Below are 20,376 nucleotides of genomic sequence, written 5' to 3'. Positions count from 1 at the left end.
TTTCCTTTAGGGTTCGAAACATGGCCTTTTATTATTTTATGAGATCTATTGGTTCTGCTCACCTCCCCCACTTTTGCAGCTCTTTCTCTCTCCTTTGCCCCTGTCACCCCGCTCAATCCATATTCTATACCTCAAAGTAGGGCTTTGATCTGAAAGAGAGCCTTTATTTGATTCGTTATAACAGTCCATAGAGCCAAGGTTCCTCGAGAATGTCCAAATTTACCAGGCTCCTTTGGTAAGTTTGGCCCACCATGCTTTCCAGCAAGAATCTGTTACTGGTTTTCAGAGACAACAGAAATCACACTGCCTCTCCTCCACTTCCTCCTATACATTTCCTGATACCATATGTAAAGGTAACTCGTCACCTAGCTTATTTTAGATATATTATCTATAGGTTCAAGGTTTTACCATTCATAGCTCTGTCTGTATTTATGTGGAGATTCAAAGAGATTGAAAGTTATGTCTTCCTGATAACTTCTCGTTTCTCTCTAAATTTTTAATAATAACAGGTGATCTACTTCAAAGCAACTAGTTCTAAAAGCAAACGCCCAACTTCTCAATTCTATAATATCAAGACAAAAATGAAAATTCATTCATGTAAAGAATATATAGTAAATTCTTATGAATTAAGAACTAGTGAAAACACATCGTCATATTTAAATGTTTATATTTCTGCATAAAAACCTATGCTGGAATTATGAGCCATTCTCTTTCAGGCACAGATCAACCCGAATAAATATCCTGGGACCATGAAACTCAGTCTTGTCAAAAAGTCAGCCCTGCCTTTGATTTAAAAATTCTGTAGCTTAAGATATTGCTGGGACCATTTCCAGGAGCATATATGTAATTTATAGTGTCTGACTGCTTACTGCCAATAATCCTTCTGTTCTTCCCACTTTTATGATCAATGTAGGAGGTACCAATTTGAGAAAAAAAGATCATATCCCACTTTCTACCAATGAAAGTCAAATCCAGATATATCTGTGTGAAAGATATCTATACTCAGGTTTACATATTTTAAACATGAACTGAGATCTAGAGTTTAGACTCTTTGTTATTATAGAAAATTAAAAGTCTAGCTTATAAAAAATATAATTAGCCTAAGGCTAGTGGTAACCTTTCAAACTTAATAATCCAATAAATTTGTTAAGCCCTTATCAATTCTCAAATTATAGTACTTATTCATGGAACAAAGACTTTGTCTATTCTTATTAACAACCACATCTCAGTTCTTTACATCCAATAGAGGCTCAATTAGAAATTTGCTTAATGAAGAGTAAAAGCATTTTCTATACCCGCTTGAGTTAATATATTATGTGTTCCACAGAAAATAGTAGAGTGCTCATAAATAACTTCAATGCCGTTAGTAAAACTTAAATATCTGAATAGACTTGAAAGGCTTCATCCCACCTTGGAATTGGAAGTGGACTCCAAGAAACAAAGTCTGTTGCCAAATCCTTCTGCTGCCAAACATAGTTTCTGTTGTTCTTTGTGGATGGTTGCGGTACACTGCAGAACCACTTCGTCATCCTGCAAAGAGGGAGAAAAGGAGAAAAACAAAGTGAGATTTGACATGACTACACAGTCTAAATCAGATCTAGAAGAACATGATTTTAGTGCAGTTTAAAAATCTGAGCCAAATGTAAAAATTACTGTCAAAAAAAAAAAAAACCCTACATAATCAATTACTGAAGTACTTTTTGTTTGCAAAAATGTAACTGGGTGGGGGAGAACAGACGGACTATAGTCACTGAAGGTTTCCTCACTGTCATTACTGATCTCCAGAGTCAACCTGTATGGATAACACTAAAATACAGGATTTTCACATTAGCACTCTGACGTACTGTTTTAATCATCAAAATTAACACAAAAAAAATTGTCTTACATATTCCTAGGACAGCAAGTATCAAGAATGGAGCAGATTCTAATAGCAAGCCCACATGTCATTCTAAAACTCACACAGGAAAAGATGCCAATAACAGAACTTCTAGGTTCTAATTGACCATAAAAGTTATCTTAGTTCAACCACACACTGGCTGCTTGATCATATTTGAAATGATTCTGGGCTGCTTAAAACTGTATAGAGAGACAATGTGTTAGTTCAAGCCTCTAAAATCCAACTGGCTTCCAATCAGTTAATTAAGCAGGATCGCATAGGAAAGATGATAAACAGGATGACTCATAAGTTTAGGGCCCAAGCGTCCTCAAACTACTGCCAGTGGGCCACATGCTGCCCGTTGAGGACATTTATCCAGCCCGCCGGGTGTTTTTGTCACTGCTGCCTGTCCTGCTTAGCAGCCAACTCGTCCCAGGCCCATAGTGCGCACTCTCCAACAGTCTGAGGGACAGTGAACTGGCCCCCTGTTTAAAAAGTTTGAGGATCCCTGGTTTAGGCAGCATGAGTACTGCAGGAAGCATAGACTTTAGAACGAGCAAGATCTAGATTCCCATCCCAGCTCTGCCGTGTACCAGGTTATGTGACCTTAGGCAAAGTAGTAAATCTCTAAAATCATGAAGGCAGACAAAGCACCTTACACGATGACTAACATACAAAAGGCACTAAATAGACAATAAATGGAAGATATAGTTATCATTTTTTTAACAAAGTATCGTACTTTAACAAGTTCTAAGAGGCAAGTGTCTAAAATGTCTAACCTTGACATTTCAACTTCAAAGAAACAGAACACACAACAGAGTAGTAAACAGAGTAGTAAAAGAAGAAATATATTCATCAACCCTTTTAATTAGACTCAGAATAGAAAGGGACATACAAGTGTTTCCTAGAAGCATGGCAAGATAGAATGACAGAGCAGAGATCATGGAATATGATGAATCTTCAAAAGCAGAAAACAAGGGAGTTTTTTTTGGCTAACCTAAAGAATATGTTATATAAATTCTAAAGGTACAACTCTAATTTGTATTTAAAACCTTCATAACGTGATGTATTTGTCTTTCTTCCCTATATGGGAGCAACAATACGTAATAGCTTAGTTTATAGCACCAGCCACAAGTGAAGCATCATTTTTTTTAAAAAAAACTCCTAACTGTCCCTCCTGGTACACACTGATTTCCAGTGAACATTCAATTGTTTGATTTAAAAAGTCATTTGCGGGCCGGGCGCGGTGGCTCACGCCTGTAATCCTAGCTCTCTGGGAGGCCGAGGCGGGCGGATTGCTCAAGGTCAGGAGTTCGAAACCAGCCTGAGCAAGAGTGAGACCCCGTCTCTACTATAAATAGAAAGAAATTAATTGGCCAACTAATATATATACAAAAAAAAAAATTAGCCGGGCATGGTGGCGAATGCCTGTAGTCCCAGCTACTTGGGAGGCTGAGGCAGGAGGATTGCTTGAGCCAGGAGTTTGAGGTTGCTGTGAGCTAGGCTGACGCCATGGCACTCACTCTAGCCTGGGCAACAAAGCAAGACTCTGTCTCAAAAAAAAAAAAAAAAAAAAAAAAAAGTCATTTGCAAAAAAAAAGCATTTTTTAAATGCTGAGTATATCTGAATATAATTTTATGTTAAGCCTGGCTATCCTAATCATGAAGTACTTTTGGAGTTTATCTAATCTGCAAGATCAAAGAAATGCTGTGTCCCAGATATGTGATACTGTGTTCCAAAAAAGAACTGAGCCTTGTGCTGATGTGCTCAATGCCTTACCACATCCCCAGGGTCTTCCACAATCTTGTCTCACTTGCCCTATGGAACTAACTCTGACATGCAAACTACACTCATGGGTAAGATAGACTCTCTTGGATGCTGGAAGCCATTCTAAATACAATTGAGTAAAAAATTACTTTCATGTACGAACTAAAGACAGTTTGGGAATGAGAACGATTCGGGAATGAAAATAAGAGAAGATAGTAAGATAGGAGGGTAGGTAGGTGAAATCAAACCACAGGCATATGGATCAAGTGCTACTCAGTAAGCCCAGAAAGAAGTGAAGGCTCAACGTATTTACCACAATATAGTGCAAGCCCGTCCTGGCCATTAACTTATCTAATCCTCACTATATCCCTGTGATATGAAGATTATTCACAGATATGTACAGATGAGGAAAATGCGAAGCAAAGTCACTTATTACTCACAGAGGGGTTATTATACACATTTTCAGGAACTGATCATTAAAACCGATTTATCAGAATCTAAAGTCCTAAGCCCCATACTGCTTCTAGAGATTCGACTGATTTTCACCTAGTTTATTACCTATAAAAGGACTTCTCAATCTTTAATGTGCCTCCTGTTACCCGTCGATCTTGCTAAAATGCAGATTCTGATTCTGTGGGTCTTGGGTAGGGCCAATTCTTCATTTCTAACACGCTGCCAGCAATGTTGAATGTAAGGGCCAAGCTCTGAGGATCTGGGATCCACACTGGGACCCAGAAAGGATACTGATCCTAAAAAAGATATGAGTCATCTCCTAGAGGAGTTTGGAGACCATCAATAACAGCTGAATATTAAAATAAGTCTGTGTACACTGGTCAAAATCAGAAATTAGAGCTTACGTGGAGATGCCCATTAATATGTGGAACATAGCAATTATCTAAGGGAACAAATTTAAATAATATATTAAAGTACCCTATCAAATTTATGAAACCAACTCACTTAGGCAGTTTCTCTTCAATCTAGTGCCTTAACACTGCGTGACGGCGTGCCTGGCCATGACGCCACATGGAGTTCAACAGAGCCCTGCTACACCACCGAGAAGGCAGGCTCTAGCTACAACTTTCAATCATGGTTCAACTTCAAATAATAGAACCCTACCTAACATACTCATACAGGACTTTGCCAGTTTACCTGGGAGCTATTTTTATTTTACTTTCCAGTAAGCCAAGGGTTCCTTTTTATCAGAAAGTAAAATATACCAAAAGTCTGATGGCCCAAACACCAATTCACAAGCCACCTGCCAACTGAACAGACCATTCATCTCAAAGCACACTTTCTCTCCAGAATCACCATGGTTTGAGAGCATGCAGACCCTGCATTGGTGAGGTTTTGATAAATAGCTTGATTTTTTTTTCTATTTATTGTTTCCCACGTTTAACAAATCTGGTTATTTGTTAATGTAAATATGATGTGTATATAAGGATATTACTACATGCACACACACAAGTACACAATCTATTTTCTGTTCTAAGAATAAAGATTAACACTACCTAATGCTGATGGGATCCAGAGGGTTAGCACTGCTCAGTTAACAGAAGGATAAAGTATATTTAATGTATGTCTTCTTAGGTCATAAGGCTTCTTTCTATTTAGTCTTTGCTACTCAGCCCCTGACATGCAGACTCCTAACTCACATTTCTTGCTTTTGCATTGTGGTTGCATGTGCTCATGGTGTTTCTAAGTGCTTCAATGTACATGATAGCCATCCTTTTCTCACCTTGACCCATAAAAACTAAAAGCACCCTTAAATATTCACCCTTGACTATACTTTGTCTTTTGAGTTCCTATGTCTTATTCCTTAGTACCTATAAGGCAACACATTTAGACTCAATTCACAAGAAACCATATTCCATAACCAAAATGCTACAAAAATGGATTCTACGTATGTTCCATTATTTTATTCCCAAACATTTCAAAACCTGTTAATTAACTGTGAATGACTAGCATGGTCATAAGACAGTAGTATCTTGCTGTTCCTGAAAACACTTGAACCTATACTGCTCCCCATTTTATAAAACCAACTTAAACAAATTTAGTGATCTTTCTTTATACAAATTCTGGATGAAATAATAAATTATTAAAAAAAGAAATCTTGGCCGGGCGCGGTGGCTCACGCATGTAATCCTAGCACTTTGGGAGGCCGAGGCAGGCGGATCGCTCAAGGTCAGGAGTTCGAAACCGGCCTGAGCGAGACCCCATCTATACCAAAAATAGAAAGAAATTAATTGACCAACTAAAAATATATATACAAAAAATTAGCCAGGCATGGTGGCGCATGCCTGTAGTCCCAGCTACTCGGGAGGCTGAGGCAGTAGGATCGCTGAGCCCAGGAGATTGAGGTTGCTATGAGCCAGGCTGACGCCACGGCACTCACTCTAGCCTGGGCAACAAAGTGAGACTCTGTCTCAAAAAAAAAAAAAAAAAGAAATCTTTTAGAAGAAAACTGATGCACAACTAAATAAATGGCAGTGCTTAAATAAAGGGTGACATGAAGCTTACAGTCACCAAGTCCTACTGATACTGCTTCATCAATACCTTTCAAATCCATCAATTTGTCACCAGCCTAGTCTAAGCTACCAGCATCTCTTATTTAGACATTTTTGAAATCTATTGAATGGATTGCCACTCTGAAAACCCCCTTCCAATGGTCCTTCACCTTGAGTTCACACCATCAATCTGGACTATACTCTGTCCTGGCTTCATGCCCTTCATTGGCTTCTCATTGGTCTGAGGATAAAGATCAAAAACTCCTTTAGCCTACAAGGCCCTGTACTGTATGGTCTGGAGCCAGCCCAACACTTTTTCCAACCAACCTTCCTTCATTCGTATGCTGCTACAGGACTTTTGCACATGCTATTAAACCCCTTTCTCCTTCCTCTAGTTAATATCTCCCATCTTTCAAATCTCAACTCAAGCATCCTTTCCAGAGGTGAGCCTTCCCTGACCCATCAACCCAAGTCCATTTCTTTGTTTTGTGCTCCTATGACATTATATTCTCTCCTTTAGTCTCTTCAGTTGTCATTATGCATTCATTTGTGTAATTATTAGATAAATGTCTGATTAGTAAACTGAGTCTGTTATTACTTAGAATTATAGCCCCAATATCTAGCATAATGTCAGGTATATAAGAGGGTCTCAATCAACATTAGTTGAATGAATGAATAAAAGAACAAACACTACCCAACATTTAAACTAAGCTAATACTGCTAAATTAGCATCACCCTTCGACTGAATTGCTCACTTTGGACATTGCAGTTCAAGAACCAAGTTCAACATGAGATCTTTCTCAATACTAAAGGAATCCTGCCTGCCCCAAATCACCATAACCATAGGGGAAAGATTGGCCAAATGAGAAATTTTAGCTACAATGCAGACAAACACAGGCCTTAACAAAGACAATGAATAAGGCCTGTAGATTCAGGAATGCCTAGGGCTGACAATACACCAGCTGATGTCAGAACAAAAGAAGGAAGATAGAAAACTTTCAAAGAATCAGGGGATGTTAAGTGGTCTGGGGGACTAGAGGTAGATAAGAAAGCAAGTGAAAGAGAAAGCCCCGCAAAGCTTAGAGACAGGAACATCTACATGCTGGTGCAGGGGTGGTGATAGGGGCGGTAGAGGGGAATGGAAGGAGGAGAGATGTTCAGATTTAAATTATTGGGGAGAGAGAGTTAGTTTAGTAATTTTGAGCAAAGTTAGCTTGGTTGTGGCTCACAGACCTAGGAGGCCACCCGTATGTGGAAAAATGAATTCCATGGTCACCTAATTTAAAATAGCAACCCCAGGCCGGGGCGCGGTGGCTCACGCCTGTAATCCTAGCACTCTGGGAGGTGGGTGGATCGCTCAAGGTCAGGAGTTCAAAACCATCCTGAGCAAGAGCGAGACCCCATCTCTACTAAAAATAGAAAGAAATTAATTGGCCAACTAAAAATACATAGAAAAAAACAATTAGCTGGGCATGGTGGTGCATGCCTATAGTTCCAGCGACTCGGGAGGCTGAGGCAGGAGGATCACTTGAGCCCAGGAGTTTGAGGTTGCTGTGAGCTAGGCTGATGCCACAGCACTCTAGCCTGGGCAACAGAGTGGGACTCTGTCATTCATAAAATAAAATAAAATAAAATAAAATAAAATAAAATAAAATAAAATAAAATAAAATAGCAACTCCTATCACCCTAAATCCCTTTTCTTGCTTTTTTCTCCCTATGTTATCATTACCTGGCATTACAAAGTATAGCTATTTGCTTTTATAAAACTGTCTGAGCCTCCCCCACTGGAATTTGAGTTCTATAAGGAAAGGACTTTGTCATGTTTACTAAATGGTTATCACAAAGGACACCAAGAATGCGGCTCGCGGGAAGCCCTCCATCAGGAAATATCTGTTGAATGAGTGGATGGATGAACATATGACCTGTAATCACATTCCATCCACAGGCGGAGTGGCATTTAAGGGAGTTTCTGCTTTTTTATGATAACAAATAAGTATCAGGCAAAAGATACGCAATTCCCTCAATACTAACATCTAGGAGCACTCACATAAGCACTTTCTTCGGTATCTCCCCATGTCACTTCCATGTCAATTTCCTAATTGATGTTTAATAACAAGGAACTGAATTTATAAACCATGATAGTGATATGTTACTTGCAGACAGAAATCACTTCCTTCCAGTTACACAGACCAAATTCTATCCACCTGTGTGGGTTCCCATGGTATTGGGAGCTGTGTGAGACCAGAGAGAAAGTCTGTTTTGTTCACAGGCATTTCACCACTGTCTGACACTGTACCTGCAATTATCATGTACTCAATAAATAATTGCTTATCACAACCCACTTTAAGATTATTCATAAATATGTGCTGCCATGCTGATGGACGCAGCCTGTTTTTAGATTGGCCAAGGTAAGATTCTATTTAATTTCCAATCAAAGCTAGTATGGCATGATCCCATTAAGTGATTTTATAGTTTCATGCAGCCAGGAAATAGGGCAATATTGGAAGAAAATTACCAACCCTGTCTATTATAGCTGTGACAAATTTTAATGTACCATGAGCATCTATAGCATCAATATAAACCCCAACTGCATCACTAGAAAAAAGCAATGTAGTCCCTTGTTTTCCTCCTATTTCCATGTAAGTATAATAAAATTTTGATTACAATAATGCTCTTCCCATACGTAATCCAAGTAAGTCAATCATATTATACTCTCAAAAACTCAAGCCATGCTCTTAATAACTCTCGTCCTTAAAAAAATCCCTTATCATACCAAGTACTTTCCTTAAACTCTTCCTATGCCTGACTGTCAGCCTCAGGTTCCTGAGTAGCTGGGACTATAGGTGTATGTCACCAATGCCCTGCTATTTCTTCTATTTTTTTTTTGTAGAGACAGGGTCTTGCTATGTTGCCCAGGCTGGACTCGAACTCCTGACCCTAAGTAATCCTCCTGCCTCCTTTTCCCAAAGTGCTGGGATTAGAGGTGTGAGCCACAGTGTACCAGCCTTACTCACGTTTTATGGTTCTGTGAAAAAGGCAAAAGTAGGGAAGAGAATTCCTCCCCTGTGCAAATTCAATGGGAGCAACTAAGTGCACCTTTCACATGCTTACCGTATATGCCTATCTCTGGCCTTCTGTTAAACAGAGGAAATAACACGATATTTCATTAGTAGGCTTAACCAGTCATGTCATGTAAGTAGTTTTATTCAAAGTGATAGCAACATCTCTTTTTATCTCAAAAAATAATATAGCTATAGATGTAACCTGTTGGTCTGTGCTAATAACTTTTACCCAAAAGTTTATATACAAAATGGCACGTTAAGAGATTATGGGCATAAGGCCCATATTAACATTGTGCCTGGGTAAAAAATATATATACAGCTACAAGAAGTCTCCTGTTGCTCTGTGCTGATGACTTTTACAAAAAAAAGTTTATATAACAAAATGGCATGTTAAGAGATTATGGGTATGAGGCTGGCACTAACACCGTGCCTGGGTAATGTCAGCTGGAGAGGAGCCGGACAGAAACATCCAAATATCGGTCATGATCAAGACGTCAGACCCTGCTTAATTTCCAACAGAAGTGGCGGCCGGCCAGACACGAGGCAGAAAGCACAACGCTGCCTCTGAATATATAAACATGTCATCGATGCCTTTCTATTCCTAGTTTAGTAGAAATAAACACTTCAATCAGAAAGGAACTGTATTCTTTCATCTTTAACACACTAAATCAGGAAACCCTCCCGGCGCTGCGCAAATTCACCGCAGCAATAAACTCTAAGCAAACCCCTTGGCGTTCCCCGGGAGTTCAACTGTCACCCGCCAACAACCCTAGAGTCTCTGCTGCACTCCTCACGGCCGTCACCAATCTCTAGCGACTGGAACTCGCAGCTTCCTTCCAACTAAGACTGAGCAAAAATAAAAGATGGAGACTCCTACAGAGAAGGTCTTGAATGTCTTTCTTAAATGCCACAGAAACGAACAGGAACAGAAGATACAGATAAGCCTTTATCTTGTGAGGAACCACCTATAATGATCCCGTTTTAATAGTTCTGTATTCTCCTTGGAATTTAACATGCCCAACATGTAAATCTTTCTTTAATTCCCCCCCAATTTTGCCATCCCCCATTGCTCTTCATCTCAACAAGTGGCCAGGCTAAGCAAACAGTAATTAATGCCAGACATGCGTATTAATGCATTAATTAATGCATTGTTATTATTTCCTTCTACTGACTGCTCAATTCCCGTAACCTGACCTGACATCACCACCACCACAGTGGAAGTTAACTCCTTCAAGCCACGCACCATCCTGCCACTGTCTACAGCACCCTCCCACGTCACTCTCCATTCTGCTCGCTGCAGCTCTTTCTGCTGCAGGCTTCTGCTTGTTCTTTCCCTTTGCCAGAAAGTTCTTCCTCCAGATCTTTGCAAAACCTGCTCTGTCCCTTTCTTGAGGTCTTATCATATGGTCCTCTCCTGGCCTTACCACCCTGCCCCACTCTTCACGCTCCAGACCTTTATAATATAGATCACACTCTGCAACTGCTTTAACTGTCTCTTTGCTCACTGTCTTCTGCCACCAGTATGAACACTGCGTGAAGGAACTGCCGACCCTGCTCATCCTGCATCCCTAGCTCCCAGCACATAGTAGACAGCCAGTCATCTATGTATAGAAGAGTAAAAGAAAGAATACTTTCTATACCTTTAAAAGGGAAAGGAGCTGCCATTGATTATATTCTAGAACTATCTCCCCATTAAGTGTAGCTAATAATCTTTAAGTATTTATGTCCCAGGTACTACACGGGAACTCAATGACATATCAAGGGAAGGCCTATGTTAGTTCATTTATCAATTTGTACCTATCGCATAGCACAGCATGTGGCAGAGAATTAGCTGATGAATGAGAAATGAGGAGTTCCATTAGTTAAGTATTATTAGTATTAATTCTATTATGATTACAATACAGGTGAGAAAAAAGAGGCACCGTGAGAGCCAGTCACTTGCCCATGGATGTGCAGCCGGCTGGTAGCTGAATGGGACTTAAACCTGGGTCCACCCAACTCCAGAATCTACACTGCTAACCTCAAGCCTACACCGCCCTTTACAATGATAGGAAATCACTGCGGGAAGACACAAAGTACAATCCTGTGATTTCCCCTTAGCACATGTGTTTTGATGTGGGCTACAGCTAATGGGACTAGATCATGGTGTTACAGCTCCTGTAGAATTTGTCTGGCAGGTTTTCTAGTTTTCACTGGAAATAATTTATTTTATAAAAAATAAATCAAAAATAATAAAGTGAATAGACTATAGACTTACTGTATGCAGACTGAACTGTGGCAATGATAACAAAAACCACATGAAAATCAAATGAATAGAAAATGCTGAGCAAATCTGTTTGAACAGAGGAGTGGCAGGCAATGGTGAGGTGAGAAAGAGAAGGTTGGCTGTATCATTAGTAGGTAATTAAAACTGAGTCAATAATTAAAATTGAGACGAAGAAAGGGAGGTCTAAAGTAATGCCACTCAATGAATTTTTAGCAAAGAAGACTGAAAAGCAAAGTGTAAGAGGGAGATGAACACAGACAGAAGAGGAGAAAGTGGCCTTTTTCACCTTTCCTTTTAGAGATGGAAAAATATTAGATTTAAGCCTACTTTTCTGGGCTATGGTAGGAAGAATGAATGTATTAGCATCTGCCATACCCTTTGGAATTCATTAAAGAACTTGATAAAACAAAGTTGCTGGCTTAGAATTCAGCAGAGTGTCTTCCTCTTCAGCTACCAATTTCACAAGTTTCCAGGTTACCCTAAAACCCAGGAAATGGCACAATAAACAGGAGGAGCGGAAAACCAAGGGAGGCAGAGGAGTCAAGGGCACAGTCGGCCCCAGATGCAGCCAAGAAGATGGTGACTCTGTAGGGAGCTTCAAAATGGTAATACACTGATGAAAATCGGGTCTGCGTTTTTCAATCACCCTGCGTGAGCAGTTCTAAAGACTGTCAGGGAACAAACTCTAACCCACCTGGCTGAGTGCTCTCTCCGCCACAGCCCCTCCTCCCGCATGGTGGAAGACCATGGAATATCAGAGCTACAAAATCACTAGAGGAACCCTAAACATACACACACGTGCACACACACACCCCCCACTGGCACAGTAAATAGCACAAAGAGAATATCACACAAATAATTTGCAGATGCAGATAGAATCCTTTAATCTATCCAGTATCAACCACAGGAGAACTAAGGAAGTAAAGGATTGATGAACCCTTAAGACTGCATGAAAAATCCATTTCAGTATCATGAGATGATGTATTCCATCTATTCTCTAGTGAAATTTGATTTCAAAATGTGTAAAAAAAAAAAAAAAAACTGAAACTACCTTCATAACTACCACCTAAGATTTACGAATGGCAACTAAACTTCTTGATAGACACTACTAAGCAGAGAAGAAAGATTCCCAGGAACTGGGAGACAAAGGAAATTTCTTTTTTCCTATGTTAGAAATCCTTGAAACTAAGTAAGTTTCTGAAATATTTTAGCAGCTATGGTAAAACAAAAATTGGGAGTAGAAAATGCTAAGAAGAGCCTAAACCATCTTGAATAATATATGTTACCTAGGTAGAAGCAAAACAATAGAAGTAGCTTATAAAAATTAAGCATTTAATTTGACCTTTATAATAAGAAAGATGGCATGCAAAGTAAAAAAAAGTCAGGTCTAAAAAGACTGGACATATTTCAGATATTCAAACTCACTATCTGTTTTATGTAAGATAGAGAATAACGTTGACAGATACATTCACCAAACAGTAACATCAACAAAAATGCATCTGTTTCTCTTTTCCACTTAAAGAACAGCATGAATATAATCTATGCCTATGTTCCCGGCTCTGAATGATCTGAATTTTCCCAGTTGGCATTGAAGATTGCCTCACTTAACAAAACTCCTGTTAAAATGCACCATAATATATGCACTGAGTATAACAAAGTTATTCTGAACCTCTCATACCTACAAATAGAATGGGCCCAAAGAAATGGCTATTAAAGAAAATGAGTATTCCCATTAGCACATAAAGCATTAAAATCAAACACAGAGACAAGAATAGTAACTTATCGCTCCATAGTATCTCCTTGTCACTTGGTTGATGCTTAAGCACAAAATATTAAAGAGACCAAAGCCAGAGACAGACAGGCTGACCCTTTAGGACCCATTCCGGCAATTGCACGACAGCATTTGCCTATTCTACAAACTGTGGGTAGGATATTATGCATCTACGAAAAATTAAACATATTTATTCATAGTACTCTAAAATATTTAGTATGTAAGCAGAGCAGATGAGACCTATATATAAGTGTAAATGTATGTATACAGTATACATAATATATTGGCTTTGGTTACGTGCATATCTTAGAATGTTGAAAACCATCCTCCTCCTCTCTAAACAATGACAGAGACCACAATGAGCAAGTGGTAGAAATTCTCAAAGACCCATACAAGACTCAGATTGTACAGACCACATTAAAATTCTGAAAAGAAAACCACTGTATACTAATTCTCTCGACATTTTAAGTGAGGATACTGAAAGTACTACATTTTAAGGAAGGAGACCTAAAAGACTGGCTCATTGCATAGGCTGCAAATATTATGCAAGAAAAGATGGAGCAGTAATTTTAGAAGCAATTTTCAAGATCTGAATCTGTATATCCAAAACCCATTATTTCAAGATAAGGCAATTTCAGACTTTTGAGGACACTGTCCTCTTCTGTATTACACAAGATAAGGACAAATTCTCAAGACTACATGAAAAAATATAACAGTAATTTGGACAGATATATAGTACCACCATAGGAGAATAAACACCAATGAGTTTTCAGCAAAAACATGGAGCATGGTATAATACTATTCGTAGAAGTAATTTTCATCTTGTCTCTGGGATATGATTTAACATGTCCCTCACCACTTTCATGTTGATAGAAGGGTTTCATAACTCTGTATATGTAAATATAAAATTTATCTATCAATTCATAGATTTTCTTTTGAAAAACATAGTGAAATACAAGTTTGAAATTTCAGCCTCCAATTCATTTCTGTAATTGGCTAACCTATTAAACTATCTTCTTTCTTGCTAATTATAAATACAATTCTTTAATTCAAATATAGATTACCATCCAGTGTACCAGGCACCACAACCCCTATATTTTTATAGGCTTTCAATAAATTACCTCACTTTTCTTGCAATCAGTAAATATTTCAGCTGAGAGCTTTTCTCTGGCTTGGGAATGAATCAATGAACCAGTTAATTATACCTGAGCAATAAAGTATTCCTGATAAGAGTCGGGTTGTACACCGACACAGTACAAAGTGAGCACAAGCAAAATAGCAAATTTCAGCTCAACTGTTGTTTTCATTCAGTTTACACAAGTACTATAAAGATCAACCAAACACAAGTCTTAGGACTGGATTTTGAAAAGTTTGGCGTTGAACTCTCACAAAAGAAAATTCAGCCAGTTTACAAGGGGTCAAATGTAATGGATGGAAAATTAAAAAGTTAACCAGATAAAGTGAGGCATACACAATATGTGTCATAGAAGTCTTATGTTTATGTAAGTGCAGTGAAACTTAATCAGAAGTAGGTTCTGAAACCCTTGTTCCAATACTAGCAGGCAATTCACCTACCACTTCATTCTTTCTGTGTTCTTCCCTAATAAGTGGAAATAATAAGTCAAATAATAATAATTTGTAAAAACTTATCCACTATATAATTATTTCATAAACTATAATAAATAAAGAATATGAATTAAGTGGAAAGGACATTGCTTTTGGACTACACACACCATGGTTTGAACCCCAGCTCTCTAGCTCTCCTTTTGCTAGTTACTGTGATTGTAGCTTTTTTAACCTAGGAAAGGAAATGAAAACCCACCTTGGAGGATTGTTGTAAGGGATTAAACTAATCAAAAACATGATTTCTAAAAAGTGCCCAGGAAAGGGGACCCAGAGCATAAAAGATTATGAATAATTGTTACTTCCTCATTTCTATTTTTGTGAGATTAAATTCCTTCACTCAACACATAAGACCATGAATGAGACAGAACAAGTTCTTGCGCCCATGGAGCTCGTACTCAGGGAAGAGATCAATAATAAGCAAATGAATTGTTATAAAATTTAATGTCAGGTAATGACAAGAGCCAAGAATAAAAGAAGGACAGGGCTGAAGGATCGGGGGCATATATTATAATCTCCTCTCTGAGGGGACACTGAGCCACTGCCTGCATAAAGCTAAGAGTGGCCATGTAGAATATTCCAGGCAGGAAAGAGCAGCAAACACAGAGCCCTGGAGTGGGACAGGGCTTGGTGAGCTCCAGGAAGAGCAAGGAGGCAGGTGGGAGGAGTGGAAGGAAACAAGGTCAGAGACTTATCAGGGCAGGTCCAGAGGGCCTGCGGGGCCATGGGAAGGGCTTTGGAGTTTAGGCCAACTATGCTGGAAGCCATGGGGGCTTGTGAGCCGTGGAATGACATGACTCATTTCCACATTAAAAGAATCACTCAGGCTGGCATGCCAAGGGCATGAGAGGTTATCACGGTAGCCCAAGCAAAAGATGGTGGCCTTCATTAGCATGTTACCTACGGAACTGTTGGGAAGAGGTCAGAATCTGGATATTATCTGAAAGTACAATTGATGAGATTTGCTGATATAGAATGGAAATAGGAGAAAGGATGACTCCAAGGCCTGAACCCTTGGGTAAATGGTGGTACTATGTACTGAAATAAAGAGTGCAGGGGGGTTGGGGGAGGGAGAAAGATATGGAGCCAAGTTTGGACGGTTAGGTTTGTGATGACTTTGATTCAAGTGAGACATCAAGTAGGCAGCTGGATATGCAAATCTGAAATTCAGCAAAAATGTCATGGCTGAAGGAAAATATTTAAGAGTCACCAGTGTGGAAGAATGTATTCAAAGACATGATATCTGAGGTCACTAAAGGAATGAAAGTGTAACTAAAGACAGGAAAATCTAAAAGTGAACCTGAACCCTGGTGCATACCAGCATTAGGAGATTGGTAAGAAGGGAGGAATTCAACATAGAAGAATTATAAAGAATGATCTGTAAGGTAGGAGGAAAATCAGGAGCCAAGTGAAATAAACTAGTCACAAAAGAAAATAAATAAATAAATGAAAGAAGCCATGTGGAATGCTACCCACAAGTTAAGTGAGAAGGCGGTGTAGCATTGCCATTATGATTAGTCACGTTGAGCATTTTTTTCTAGTACAACCTCTCTGGAAAACAATATGGACATTCCTCAAAGAACTAAAAGTAGACCTACCATTTGATCCAGCAACCCACTACCGGGTATTTACCCAGAGAAAGAAATGTCATTTTATCAAAACGATACCTGTACTCGAATGTTTACTGCAGCACAATTCACAATCACAAACGTGTATAGCCAACCCAAGTGTCCATCAATTCATGAGTGGATTAATAAAATGTGGTATATGTATACCATGGAGTATGACTCAGCCATAAAAAATGATAATAATACCTTCTGCAACAAGCTGGATTGTTGGAGGAGACCATTATCCCAAGTGAAGTATCTAAAGAATGGAAAAACAAACACACCATATACTCACCCTTGAGCCAAGTTGGAACCAACCAATCAGCACTCATATGCACAGATGGAAGTAAAATTCAGCCAAAATCAAGCAGGTGGGAAAGGGGAGGGAAAGGTGGGGAAAATCATACCTAACAGGTACAATGTACACCATCTGGGTGATGGGCACACTTATAACTTGCAATCAATCAGCATGATGTATCAGCAATGTACATGCTGTACATGTATCAGCAATCCATGTATCCAAAACATTTATACCCCCCCCCATAATATTCTGAAATTAAAAAAGAATTGGCATTATGTTTGGCAACATGGTGCTCATTGGTGGCCCAGTCAAGTGCCACTTCAGTGGAGTGGTGGAGATGAGATCTAGACAGAGGGGATGTAAGAGAGAACAGGAGGGGAGAAAGCAGCAGCAGAGACAACTCTTGAATTGTGGCATAAAGACCAGCAAAGGAATGGTACAGCAGCTGGAGAAGACATGGAGTCAAGAAAGAAAATATTTGGGGCTTCTGCGATATTTCAAGGACTCTTCTAGGCACCATGGAGAGAGGAGAACAAAATAGACAAAACTCCTGCTCTCACGGAGGAACCATATATATACACCCACATACAAATGCACACACACACAAACGCACACATTTGCTGGGGAATTAATAGAAAGAATATAAAGGAGGAAGGACAGATAAATGATGGGAGTTGATTCTTTTGTTGTTGTTTTTTAGAGACAGGGTCTCGCTCTATTGCCCAGGCTATAGTGCAGTGGTGTCATCGTAGCTCACTGCAACCTCAAACTCATGGGCTCAAGTGATCCTCCTACCTCAGCCTCTCAAAGTGCTAGGATAACAGGAATGAGCCACTGTGCCCTACTGGGAGTAGATATTTTAAATAGGCTATACAAGGAAGGCCTCTTATAAGAGGACAATTGTCGGAATGAAATAAGGGAGCAAATCATAGACTATGTAGGAGAAGGTTCCAAAAAAAGTGTTCTTGATACGGTTGAGAAATAATGAGATATTATCACATGTGTACATACTGATGGGAATAATCCTGAAAAGATCCAAAAAAAGAAAAAGTTGGTGATTCAGGCAAGAGATGGGATAGGAGCATCTCCACCTCGGATCAGAGCACAGGTGGAGGTAGGGAACAAGGATAGACTTCCTGGGAGTTTGGCTGAGTTAGTGGTGGGAGGATGGGAAAGTTCTCTTCCAACTACATCTGTTTTCTCAGTGAAATAATACTACGGAGCCCTGACTTCACCATAATGCAATATAACAATGCAACAAAATTGCATTTGTACTCCATGAATATATACAAATAAAAATTGTCAAAAAAGAAAGAATACTATGGAAATACAGGGTATGACAATAGAAAAGGGAAGAAGAAAGAAGGCTGGCTGAGAAGATTAAATGCACTACCAGCATGTGAATGTGTTGGGTGTGCTGAGTTAAGCATTCTGAAAGTGTTGCCAATGAGTGCCCTCAAAGCACTTAGAGACCACTTAGAGAGAACAAGTAGGTAATGGGTTATAACAGTGTATGTATGTAATACAGTACCAGGACACAAAAAAGACCAGGATGCAAGGGGAGCAAATACAAGGGAAGAGCCACACTGGGAGGGTCCTCGTGGTCTCACTGCTGCGCCTCTATCCAGCCTTTGCTTGCAACAAAGTTCTGTAGAGCTATTCCCAATCTGCTACCCGATTTACCTTCACTCAGATTAATTCATTTCAGTACTACTTGAGACATATTGGGAAAAGTTGTTATATCTGCCTAAAAAATGTATTTCCATAGGGTCAAAGTGTAAATGACTGAATATCTTGGAGCTTTTGGCTGGATTTCCTAATCAGGACCATCACTCATCATACCTCTTGCTCGTGGCTCTCTCTTCCTTAGACTAACTCTTCAAGGACAAGAATCATGTTTCTTACTCTTGCTGCACCTGTGTTTATCATCATCCCTGGAATATAACAGATGTTCAATAAATGTTTGATGAAGGAATAAGTGAAGAGATGCAAATGAAATCCATAAAAATCTAGCCAAAGCACAAAAATAAAGACGATGCAACTAACAGAATTTCTCAGGATTTGATGACATTTTGAGGCAGACGTAAGAGTGGAAAGAACTCTGAACTAGGAGTCAAATACACATGAATTAAAATGTTAAGTCCCTCACTTTCCAGCTGGTCAACCTTGGAATAATCCTCTTTAATGGGATTCAATTTTCTCATTCATTAAAAAAGTAAAAGCTACCCTTACCTATACTAAGCAATTACCATAAAGGTAAAATTAAATAAAACACATGAAAGCCCTTTGTAAACTGTGCAGTACCATAGAATAGTTAGCTATCACTAACACGCACATAACTAAAACATAGGATAGCACCAGAGGTCAGGAAGAAGGTTATATATATGCAGTTTCAACAGCACGGCAAAAGAATATTGGTGAGACCTGACCACCCATAAGGACCTTGCACTGGGTTGGTATGACCCATGAAAGGCAGAAAGTGGCATTAAGCAAGACAAAACTTAAAGGAAAATGTAAAAAGGCATTTTCTATGAATATTACAAAAACCACGTTATTAGACAAAAAATTACTTATCTTCTAACAGTTTCATCAAAATTTCATCTAGATGGAAAGCAGTCCTTTAAACTTGACTGGTATCTGATATCCCATCAAAGATGTTCAATTCAACAATGTTTTTAATTTTTAGACTAAGAAATTGTCTAAGAGGACTTGCAATGTGTAGCCATCTTTGTGTGTCTTTTAAAAATTCAAAGTGGATTTTTTTAGAAATCTCTCAGTGGTAAGGTCACAGCTCTATTTTTCTAGTCTCTTTATCATGAAAATTGGGTTCCTTCCTTCATTGCTTTCCATGCCTCATAGAGCAAATATCCAGTTATATTACAAGAGCCTTTTCTAACAAGGAAAAGGTATGAGGTCTCTATTACAAGCAAAAACTAAATTTCACATGAATAAAGAAAGAAGGAATTTCTGGCCTGGGAATCTCTGGATGATTACTGATGAGGAAAAGTAAAAACCAAGAAAATATCCCCACAGTTTATTTTGGGGATACCTTAGCAAAAGACAATTTAGCCAAATAGCACATAGCGCAAGGTAGTATTTCTCCATTGAAATAAGTGGACTTTTCCAAATTATGTGTCATATTAATTATATTAGCTTTCTATTACTTCTACTCAGATTCTGCAAAAACTCTCAAGCAGCATGATTCATAGTTGAGGTATCAAGATTGATGAAAATCTCTTGGATCTGTGCTCAGCCTCTCTCTATTGTCAATCACAGCAGCGGTCTCCAACCTTTTTGGTGCCAAGGACCAGTTTCATGGACGACAATTTTTCCATGGATGGGGTGGGGGGGCGCACATGTTTCAGGATGAGTCAAGTGCATTACACGAATTGTGCAATCAAACCTCTCTGCTAATGATAATCAGTATTTGCAGCTGCTCCCCAGAGCTAGCATCACCGCCTCAGCTCCACCTCAGATCATCAGGCATTAGATTCTCATAAAAGAGCATGCAACCTAGATCCCTCGCATGCACAGTTTAGAGTAGGGTTCATGCTCCTATGAGCATCTGATGCTGGTGCTGATCTAACAGGAGGCGGAG

General features: G+C 39.1%; 1 protein-coding gene and 1 non-coding gene across 5 annotated transcripts in view; one reads left to right on the top strand and one right to left on the bottom strand.

Annotated features, from left to right (window-relative positions):
• RYR2 (ryanodine receptor 2) overlaps positions 1 to 20,376 on the bottom strand; it is a 644,030-nt gene that overhangs the window by 461,442 nt on the left and 162,212 nt on the right. For all 4 annotated transcript variants that reach the window (XM_075995501.1, XM_075995503.1, XM_075995502.1 and 1 more), the window contains exon 2: positions 1,411 to 1,530. In XM_075995501.1, coding sequence (XP_075851616.1) covers positions 1,411 to 1,530 — 120 coding nt within the window. The remainder of the gene's footprint in view (positions 1 to 1,410; positions 1,531 to 20,376) is intronic.
• On the top strand, positions 11,354 to 11,412 carry LOC142862487 (U7 small nuclear RNA). Its single transcript, XR_012913575.1, has one exon. It is a non-coding gene; the product is annotated as a U7 small nuclear RNA (small nuclear RNA).

The sequence above is a fragment of the Microcebus murinus genome, chromosome 19 (genome assembly GCF_040939455.1).
Source record: "Microcebus murinus isolate Inina chromosome 19, M.murinus_Inina_mat1.0, whole genome shotgun sequence".
NCBI classification, from domain to species: Eukaryota; Metazoa; Chordata; class Mammalia; order Primates; family Cheirogaleidae; genus Microcebus; species Microcebus murinus.
This window is presented reverse-complemented; position numbering and strand designations above follow the sequence as displayed.